The sequence below is a fragment of the Neophocaena asiaeorientalis genome, unplaced genomic scaffold (assembly GCF_003031525.2).
Source record: "Neophocaena asiaeorientalis asiaeorientalis breed wild unplaced genomic scaffold, Neophocaena_asiaeorientalis_V1.1 scaffold99, whole genome shotgun sequence".
In the NCBI taxonomy this organism is placed as follows: domain Eukaryota; kingdom Metazoa; phylum Chordata; class Mammalia; order Artiodactyla; family Phocoenidae; genus Neophocaena; species Neophocaena asiaeorientalis.
Genome location: NW_020173022.1, coordinates 2,890,232 through 2,901,209, shown reverse-complemented (window position 1 = coordinate 2,901,209; position 10,978 = coordinate 2,890,232). Strand labels below are relative to the sequence as shown.

The window sequence follows — 10,978 nt, the reverse complement described above, 5'->3', positions numbered from 1 at the left end:
CAAAAAAAAAAAAAAAAAACAACTTTTATTTTTATAGCACTGCTCTCAAGAAAGATTTTTGCTATAACTCAGTTGCTTGATATATTTCATATGTTCGGTTTATTTGTCTTGAAGGAGTTTAGTGATTTTTTTTCATAGACTATAATGGTGGAGATTCTATACATGTGTAATTTTTTTTTTTTTTTGCGGTACGCGGGCCTCTCACTGTTGTGGCCTCTCCCCTCGCGGAGCACAGGCTCCAGATGCGCAGGCTCAGCGGCCATGGCTCACGGGCCCAGCCGCTCCGCGGCATGTGGGATCCTCCCGGACCAGGGCCCGAACCCGTGTCCCCTGCATCAGCAGGCAGACTCTCAACCACTGTGCCACCAGGGATATACATGTGTAATTTTACTCTTAGGGAATTTACATTCATGGAATCACTATTTTGCCATTAATCTTCATTAAACTGAGCTCTACTAATTTGAATAATATCTGATGATTGGAACACTAGTTAGGCTGATTTTTAATATTATTTTTATAATACGGCTTTCTAAAATAGAAAAAGCAAAATCACAGGATGTATACTATACAATAAAAATAACACTTTTAAAAGACACTTTAGAAGAATATGTATAGTAAGTCATACTTATTAAAGTAATCCTCTTAAGACTCCTACTACATAATTCCTTATTAGCCTAATATAAGTTATTAAATGTATATTATTTTAAGATTAATAGTAATAATTAATATGTATTACTAATATTTATTAATATTTATTACTACTATAATTAATTATTATTACTAATAATAGTAGTAATAATTATTATGTAGTAAAAAACAGGCCATAGTTTTTCTTTTTATTAATTCTTATTAATCCTTCTATTCATCCCAAATTAATAACCCGGTTCTAAAAATTGAATTTGCTGTTCCAGAATTTTAATACTTTATCTACATGCAATTAAAAAACTGATAAACTCTCAAGGATAATTTCTTAGGCTTTTATACCAGGGGATAAACTAATTATGCTTGTTTACAGAAAGTAGACATCCTTCAAATATGCAGCATATTTTATCTAACAAGGCAAGGCTTCTTATAGAGATAACACATGTCACACTACAGCCGATACAAAGTGTAATCAAACTCTTTGTCAAACAAGTTGTCAATAAAAGAGTAGCCATGTCAAAGGGAGATTACAGGTGATTTGCTACAGTCTCACTTCATATGTTCCAAGGGGTTTTGCTTCACAGTTTCAAAGGGTGTTCCTTTTCCAATCCCATTTAATGTCAGAACTTCATTGACTACAGGATATGAATTGGAAAGCAGTGATAAAAGAATAATATTTTTGTTTAGATTGACTGTTTTTATCTAGATTAGATTTTAAAGAGAATAACATTAAATAAAAGAGAAATAAATGTACACTAAAAAGAGATGGAAAACTTTTTTTGTTAAATATTTAATTTGGAGTTACCCTTCCCTCTATACCCTAGAATTTACAATCTCAAACATAAAACGTGAAACTTTATTTTCAATAAATAATCAGAAATAAAAGCCTGTTTAAGTTACTTTTGAAACATTATTATTATTGCAGTTGAAGACTTTGTAGAAAATTCTCCTGTACCTTTTCAAGGACAACATTCATGCATGTTTCCTTGCCAGATAATTTTCTAACATCAAACATTTCTGCAGTGGGGTTTTCAGAACATTTATGGTCTGTATTTCATGAACAAAATCCTTCAAAATTCATTCAATGGTCAATGTTTTGGGGTTTTAGTTTATTATATTTTGTTTTTAAAGCTCAACCCTGGTGGGAATAGTGAGGGTATGTTATCAAATTATGTTGTAAACATCCTGAAACTTTTTAGTATTAGGCCATATTTTGAGAAACCAAATGGTACTCTAGAATAGTATGTTTGTTCCTAAAGTGCTATCCAGCCTATAACTTGTACTTTGTAAGGCTCAACTTTGGCATATTTGGGGAAAAGTTGACATGGTTTGATTGGCACCCAGTACCAATTGTAAAAATACATTGTAAAATAAAAGAATCATGGAAAGCAAATTTGGGATTACATTGAAATTTCCGAGCTTGTTAAATAAAACTATATCTGAAGTTTGGAATATTAATGTAATACTCTGTTCACTTTGAAATTATGCACATTAATTTTTGTTTAGTAAATATTGTCAAGTATTACAAATGAATTTTTCAAATGAGAAGCCTAAAGTAACTTTGAAAGTAAGAAAGCAGTGGTTCCATTGTCATTCATATTCATTTCAGTGATCAAAAAAATGTGGGATATGGTCATATTCTTTAATTCCATTAGATACATATGTAAAGGAACTTTATAAACTGTGAAACACTGTACAAAAATAAGGTGCCATTTGTAAATGCTTCTCATTATTTTGGAACCACTCAGAGTCCAATTTAAATACTCCCTTTCTTATATGTGTTTTATAGGATAAACCTATACTTTTTAAAATTTCATCAGAATTTTATTAGTCCAAATAAACAGTGTGTTAACATTGGGCTCATGGAATAGCATTTCATAAATTTGATTAACCTTAAGAGGCTGTATCTAGTGCATGATCATGGTCTTTTGGGGGAAAAATGATTCTATTGATTTCTCATTCTTAAAGAGCTGGGCTTTGGTGGAAATAGACTGTGAGATGCTCTAACATAAGCCTATAATTAGAGCTCACTTTTGTAAAATATTTAACATTTAGAGTAGATGTTATAAAGTCAACATGGCTCATAATCTCTCCCAATATTATGTTGCTTTGCTTCTTTTGTACTTTATTGCCTCTAATTATCCAATATATTCTCATTTTTTCCCTCTATTATGACACTATTTTGTAAAACTTGGGGGTCAGGGCAAGTCTGTCTTTGTGTATGATCTTAATGGTCTCAGTGGGTGAATTGTTCCAGGTAAGCGTACTTGGGGATAACCAGGAGTTAATGGTTGTATTCTAATAATAGTTAAGAGTACACATTAACAGTTCATTGTTATTTAGACCTCTAAGATGCATGTTTTGTTTAAATAGGTGCAAATGCCATCCAGATGCTTATGAAAGTATTTATTGGTAATAGAATGGCCAAAGTACATGTTTAGGTAATGATGTCATGGTGTTATTTAACATTTTACCTAGAACAGTGTGCAAGAATCTTCATAGTAATCCACATGTTTTCTACCACAGTTGTCCTATTTGGCCCCTCTTTGATCTACACGCTTCTTTTGAGCTGAATGCTGGTAAACGTCCTTTCTGACAGCCCCCTTTGCTCCTGCCTGCCATTATCTGCTGAAGTTCAGAAACCAGAGCATCACTTCAAACAGCAGAGTTAGGGAGTAGCCAGTCAGAAGAGATTCCTGAGGCATGCAAAGTTCTGCCATAATCATTCAAAGATGTTTGGGTAGGGGGGTGGGGGTGGCAGAGGTGTATGTGAATACAGAGAGCTGTAGGGGTTGGCCTCTGGTCACTGGTAAATAAGTGAAGTCAGGTGCCAGAGAGTCTAGACACAGTGATTTCAGTCCTGGGTCTTTGGTATCTGATACTCAATATGGGACTTGTCTGATTGAACACTATTGCCTCTTCATTGCACAGGCTGAAGCCTTTTAGTGCCTTCCTGTTAAATTAGTAAAAGATGACAATGGACATAGTTAAAACAGAACAAATCTAGTTTTAGTATTTCCTAGTTGTCAGCAATTACACTTACTTCTGAAGTGCTATGGGTAGCAGTCAAAGACAGTGTTGCACGTAGAGCTTGTACTAAACTATTATTTTAAAATGTGAACACTTTAAAATTGAAATGTTTCTCTTATTAGGAAAAGCTAACTCTATATCATGATGTATTTCATTCACACTTAGTCCTGATTTCTCTTGATTTGGGGATGTAGGTGTTGGATAAGGTTTTAAACCATGCATTATTTTTTTAAAAAGCTAGCTCCTGAATATTTCATCACAGGACTTAATGTGGAAATTACAAAAACAAGGCAAAAACCCTCAGCTTCTAACAAATCACCCTGTAACACCATTCTTAAGGGCAAATTTCATACTACAAGGTTAATTTCAAGTAAACAGCAACGGATATTTTGCCTTGCTAAAAATTGCATTGATGTAACAAACACACTTTTGTTATTTTTAAAAAGCTTCTTGTATTAGAAGTTTGGAAGAAATCTATAATGGGTTTTTGATTAGAATGTGAAAAACATACTGTATATATTTACATTTTTAGCGGATTGTCACCTACATTTTTATTAATTTGTAATTTAATTTTAGTTGGCAGTTAGTTAATAGGTAGCAAAATCTGTTAAAAGTATATCCAATAAATTAAGATTATTTTATCTTTGCCATAGAATTTTTTTGTTCTACAACATTATTAAGTGTTAGTGATTAAATCCACTAGCAGCAACATTGGTGTTAAAGAAGTGCTCTCTGGGAAAAGGCATGATACATGCCAACCATTCACCAGCTATAGTGTTTTTGTAGTTCTCAGCAAATAGTGAATTTTATATATATACATATAGTTTTGTTAGAATTATATCTAAGTATTTTGGGGAGCAATTGTGAGTGGATTTGCTTTTTAAATTTTGGTTTCCGGTTGTTCATTGCTAGCATACAGAAATAAGATTAATTTTTGTGTGTTCACCATGTAGCCTTTTTGAAACTTAGAAGTTATTTGGAACTAACATAGAGAATAACCAAAACAAGATTTAACAAAATAGGGTCTAATCAGTCAACAAAGGTATGTTGATCTAAAAAGGTATCCGCCGAGATAAAACATAAGAAATTTTTAGGTTATAAATTTTAGGATTGACTTCCATATGTTGTTAGCAATTTGACTAAGAGAAAAATATATTTATATAATATGCACTAAGTTAATTTGCTATTTACCAATAATAGTAGACAAGCTTCTCAAAAGTATAGCTTAAGGTTTGTTCATTTCTCCTTTATTACATAGCAACTATCTCTCATCATGACAAATATAGATTACTGCTAAATGGCATAAGTGGCCTGCCTTTTTCTTCCTACTTTTCTGTCTGCTGCTTCTCAGACCCATCTTCCCTTTCTCTCTCTCTTTTTTTTAAATTAATTGATTAATTGATTGATTGATTGACTTTTGTCTGGGTTGGGTCTTTGTTGCTGCACACAGGCTTTCTCTAGTTGCAGCGAGTGGGGACTATTCTTTGTTGCAGTGTGTGGGCTTCTCATTGCAGCGTCTTCTCTTGTTGTGGAACAGGGGCTCTAGGCATGTGGGCTTCCGTAGTTGTGGTGCACGGGCTCAGTAGTTGTGGCTTTTGGGCTCTAGAGCTCAGGCTTAGTAGTTGTGGCGCACGGGCTTAGTTGCTCCACAGCATGTGGGATCTTCCCGGACCAGGGCTGGAACCCGTGTCCCCTGCATTGGCAGATGGATTCTTAACCACTGGGCCACCAGGGAAGTTCCTTCCCTTTCTCTTATCATTAAGTAGAGTTCGTTTCTTATTTTATACACACTCCCAAATGATTGGGTCCAGCTTTACAGGTTCAGTTATCAACCATGAATGGCAATTCCTAAAATTATACCTTCAGTCCAATCATGTCTCCTAAACTTGTGTTTATAACTTTTACTGACTATCTGCACTAGACTGTCACATAGGCAGCTTAAATTCAGCATGTCCAAAACCAAAATTACTGTCTTCCCTTTAAAGTTTTCTCCTACTTTGGTTTCTGTCTTTTGGTAAATGTTAGCACCACCATCCATGTTGTTGTTTAGGGCAGAAACCTGTGAGTCATCTTTGACCCTTCCTCTCCCTTAACCCCAACATCTAGTCAGTTATTAAATCCCAGTTTGATTCTCTTTCCTAAATATATCTCTGAGCCATCCTTTTTGTCTCTATCCCCACTGCTCTACCTAGTCCAGGCAGCCATCATCATACCTCGACTTTTCCACTAGCCTCTTAGATGGTTTTGCCACATTTTCCTATCCTACTTCAGTCTATTTCCTACATTGACCAGATTTTTTCAAAATGTAAATCTTATCCTGACACTTTCCTTATTTGGAAGCCTTTAATGTCTTCCCATTTACCTTAGGATGAAGCCCAAAATCCTTAACGTGTACTTCAGAATCCTGCGTGATCTGACTTTTACCTTATCTCTTAACACTATTTCCCTCACTCCAACCATGCTTGCCTTCTCTTAATTCTTCAGAAGAATGACTTTTTTTCCTGCCTTGTAACCTTTGCACAAGCTATTTTCATTGCTCAGAATGGTCTACTTCCACACAACATTTTAAATTCCTTAAATGCAAAGGCTTTATGTAATATTTCTCTTATATTCTCCAGTGTACTTGGAAGTTCATATTGAATGCTGAGCATCTAATAGTTCATTAAGCATTCAGTTATTCAGTAGTAAAAGCCTACCACTTCTATGTTGAAAATGTAATTGTATTATATTATTTCCAACATACAATCTAAGGTAACATACTGTGATAAAATAGTGCCTGTGGTTTTTTGTGTGTTTGGGGGTTTTTTGAGTAAAATATGTCTTGTGCTTCCTGCTAGTTAATGAAGATGCTCTTTGAATGTGCGGATGAACGAATTGACTTGGAACTCATTTCTTTCTGCATTAATCTAGCTGCTAACAAAAGGAACGTACAGCTTATCTGTGAAGGTTAGTGCCTTTGAGCTTCATAGATAACTTCTATCATATGCTATTGGCATATGATGGAAAATAGATAATAAGGAATTAAGAATTATAGTAAGTATGTAAATACTATTTTTAAGTAGTTTTAAAAATTATAGCTATAATCCTTAAATGTCAGACTCAGAATATTCTTACATCATGAGTAGAAACGCTTACCCTTTAGTAACATTTTATAAACCATTTGGTCAGTTACCCTTAATTGAAATTTGATTTTTAAAAATATTTTCTAGATGAAATAAAACTTTTTATTTGCAAAGCAATCTGTTACAGTGTAAGATGTTGCAATACAAATGTATTAGCTATTTGTTTCTGTAGTATCTTCATAAACTGATTCATCATACATTATGATATTTCAGAGTTTGCTCAATAGTTTTTTCGTATTTGAGAAGTATACATGTTCATTATAAAAAGTACAAATGAGCAAATAGGAAAAAATTAAAAATTTTACTCCCACTATCCAGAGATAATCATAGGTAAGACTTTGGTACAATGCTTCTGTGTATTTTTAAATTAAAATGGGATTTTCTCTATAAATGGTGACATGTTTTTTGAAGTTAATATCTGAATATCATTCCATATGATTAAATACTTTAATAAAACATAATTGCCAGTAGCTGCAAAATAATCCACTAAAGGATTTTCCATAGTTTAATCTGCTAGTTTGTTGCCACTTCTTTTCTGTTACAAGCAATGCTACAGTAATTTTCCTTTCTCTGAATCTTTCATGTTTCCATTTTTACATTCTTAGGATAAATTCCTAGAAGTACAATTTTTATGGGTCAAAAAGTATTTACATTTTAAAACTTTGTGGTACATATTTCATATACATACTGTGCTTCCATTTATGTGAAATTCTAGAAGAGGCAAAACTAATCTGTATTTAAAAAGAAAAAAGAAAAAGGGGAAGAGGAGGAAGAGGAAAAGGAGGAGAAAAGAAGAAAAGTAATTGTATTGGGGGACTAAGATTGACTAAGAACAAGGGAACTTTCTGCATTGAATGGAAATATTCTGTATCCTGATATGGGTACGAATTACACAGGGGCATACATTTATTAAATTTAATTGTACACTTAATATTTACGTAGTTTCTGTGTGTAAATTGGGGTTTTTTGAGAACCGAAAATTTTTTAAATCATTAAATTTAAATGAACCTTTTTGGGGGAATTTTTTTGTTTTTATTATCAGGAAATGGGCTGAAGATGCTCATGAAGAGGGCTCTGAAGTTCAAGGATCCATTGCTGATGAAAATGATTAGGAACATTTCCCAGCATGATGGACCAACTAAAAATTTATTTATTGTAAGTATAGTTTTTAGCTTTCTGTCTATTAAAATAGCCTGAGAATTAAAGCTTTAAAGTGCTGTGTCTGGAAATATAACTCTTCCTTAGCTCTTGTCAAATATTAATTCATGACCCAAGTTGGTTTTTCTTCAACTTACTTGTAAGTTTAGCTCCTAGAAATCTCAACCTAAGTTTTAATGTTGTTTTTGTTTCACGAGCCCTATCCCTAACCTTTTCATCCTCACTCCAGTTTGCTTGCCTTAAACCAGTCCACCATAGTCTCTCTTAGCAATTTAGCTCAAGGTTATTAAAACAAGAGAATCACATTTGATACTTTTTCTTCCTATGGGTTAAATTATTAGATTAGTTCTTCTGCAGAAATCATATTTTAAATTTGTATTAAAATTCTGTTTTATTCAGGATTATGTTGGGGACCTTGCAGCTCAAATCTCTAATGATGAAGAGGAGGAGTTTGTGATTGAATGTTTAGGAACTCTTGCAAATTTGACCATTCCAGACTTAGACTGGGAATTGGTTCTTAAGGAGTATAAGCTGGTTCCGTACCTCAAGGATAAACTCAAACCAGGTCTGTGCTAAGTATTTCACTTCTGCGTAATCAAGTTATTTCTTTCTGTTGTGGATAAGGCAGCTAGAACAGTATTTTGTGACCATTATTGTACTACGTAACACATTTTCTTCCCACACCTCTAGGTCTAGCCCTAGTTTGTTTCTTTCTCTCAGAAAGGCAGTCACTAGTTCTCCACGTATATGTATGTACTCTCTTCCCTAACAATATGTTTTTTTAATATTAGTTTCCCTTTCCTATCCTGCCTTCTTATTTTTTTTATCCTGCCTTTTTAAAATTACTAAATACCATCCCGCTCTACACGAGTTCACATGCACACACTAAGTTCTCTGAGGGATTCAAATGACTCTTCTATTTTCTGTGTTTACATTGTCATTCATTTGTATTTTCAAAGACTTATCTCCACCTCTCTACTGCTCCACCACCACGAACTGTCATCATGGAATGGAATTCCATGAACATGGAATTTTGGAAAAAGGACACATTTATAAGCGTGTTAAGGATTCATAAGAACTGATTTAATAGCTTTTAGTATCTTTTCTGTGAATTAGAATTTTGGCAATATAAAAGGATTTGTATCAGGACATTTCAATGAAAACTTTCTGTGATTTGACTTTACTAGGTGCTGCAGAAGATGACCTTGTTTTAGAAGTGGTTATAATGATTGGAACTGTATCTATGGATGACTCTTGTGCTGCATTGCTAGCCAAATCTGGGATAATCCCTGCACTTATTGAGTTGCTAAATGGTAAATTATAATTTATCTTAATTTATTTTTGTGCTAATATATAAACAAGTTATAAGTTCAGATTTTTAAATGTGGAATCTGCAATCATGAAATATTATTTATATTGTTGCATTACTCATCTTATAGCAACTTAAATTATATAGTTAGGAAAATGAATTAAATATACCTTTACTGGGATTAGATAGCATAGTATCAAATAGCTTTAGGTTGCAAAGTTAAGAATGTTGCTATAAAATGATTCAGGACCAATTTTACAGACACTACCCTCCTCTTATCAGCCTTGAACAACTAATATTCCACCATTTCTTCTTTATGTTGAGCTTTGTTTTGGTTGAATTGGATCTCCTATCTTGCACAAACCCTTTTTTTAATATCTTGATTTCTAATCAGAAAAGTTTATTTGGAAGCTAATTCTAATCATCATATTCCCTCCTAGATCCATATATAGTATTGTCCTCTAAACTTTCTGCAGTGAAGAAAATGTTCTCTGTCTGCACTGTCCAACACATGTGACTATTGAATACTTGAAATATGGCTGTTGGGACTGAGAACCTGGAGTTTAAATTAAATTTAATTAAAATTAACTAGCCACAATAGCTATGGTTACAATACTGGATAAGCGAAGGCCTAGATAGTCTTCCCCTTACCTTTGTTTTGCTCTTAAGGGCCCAGGTTTCATTTTCCATATTGCATACAAAATTTGTCTGACTCTAATAGTATTTTATTAGGGCCAAGTTCTGTAGGACCTTGTGTTAGTCTGCTCAGGTCACCATAACAAAATACCACAGACTTGGTGGCTTAAACAACAGAAATGTATTTTCTCATAGTTCTAGAGGCTGGAAAGTCTATCAGAGTGCCAGCCAATTTGATTCCTGGTGAGGTCTTTCTTCCTGGGTTGCATAAGGCCACCTTCTTGTTGTGTCCTAACATCCTCATATGGCAGGCGGGCAGAGGAAGTGGGGGAGAGGGAGAGAGAGAAAGCACGAGCACACACAAGTGCTTGGATATCCCTTCTTATAAGGTTACTAATCTTATGGGATCAGGACTCCACCCTTATGACCTCATTTAACCTTACTTATTTCCTTATGGCCCTATCTCTGAATATAGTCACATTTGGGATTAGGGCTTCAGCATATGAATTTTTGGAGGGATGCAATATGCCCATAGCAGATATACATTAAAAGTAGCTAATTAGTATAGAAGTTAAAAATACTAATATGGAAAGCTTAAAAAGACCCTCTAATCTCAGTCTTTCCTGTACCAGGTATAATACATAATGAAAAATACACAAGTTGTAAGTATGTATAGCACAATGAATTTTCAAAATGAGAGCTCTCATGTTATTCCCACTCATATAAGGAAATGAAACATTACCAGCACCCTAGAAGTCCCTCTCCTGCCACCTCCCAGTCATTACCACCTTCACCAGAGTGGTTTCCATTTTTCTTTTTATCACCCATAGATGAATTCTGCTTTGGTTTTCAGCTTTTTAGAAATAGAGTCTTGTTTCTTTTCCCCTATGAATGTGAGGTTTGTGTATGTTTTGTACAGAACTATGTTTCTTTTTATTGCTGTATAAATAAATATACCACTATTTTCCCTTTCTACTATTTATTGATAGTAGGGTGGTTATTTTTGTTTGTTTTCTTTTCTAATCAATTTATTTATTTTTTATTGGAGTAAAATTGATTTACAATGCTGTGTTAGTTTCTG

General features: G+C 33.8%; 1 protein-coding gene across 1 annotated transcript in view; it reads left to right on the top strand.

The window, feature by feature from the left end:
• Positions 1-10,978, top strand: part of KIFAP3 (kinesin associated protein 3) — a 152,450-nt gene that overhangs the window by 79,779 nt on the left and 61,693 nt on the right. The window contains exons 12-15 of the mRNA XM_024742440.1: positions 6,510-6,618; positions 7,837-7,949; positions 8,352-8,517; positions 9,140-9,265. Coding sequence (XP_024598208.1) covers positions 6,510-6,618; positions 7,837-7,949; positions 8,352-8,517; positions 9,140-9,265 — 514 coding nt within the window. The remainder of the gene's footprint in view (positions 1-6,509; positions 6,619-7,836; positions 7,950-8,351; positions 8,518-9,139; positions 9,266-10,978) is intronic.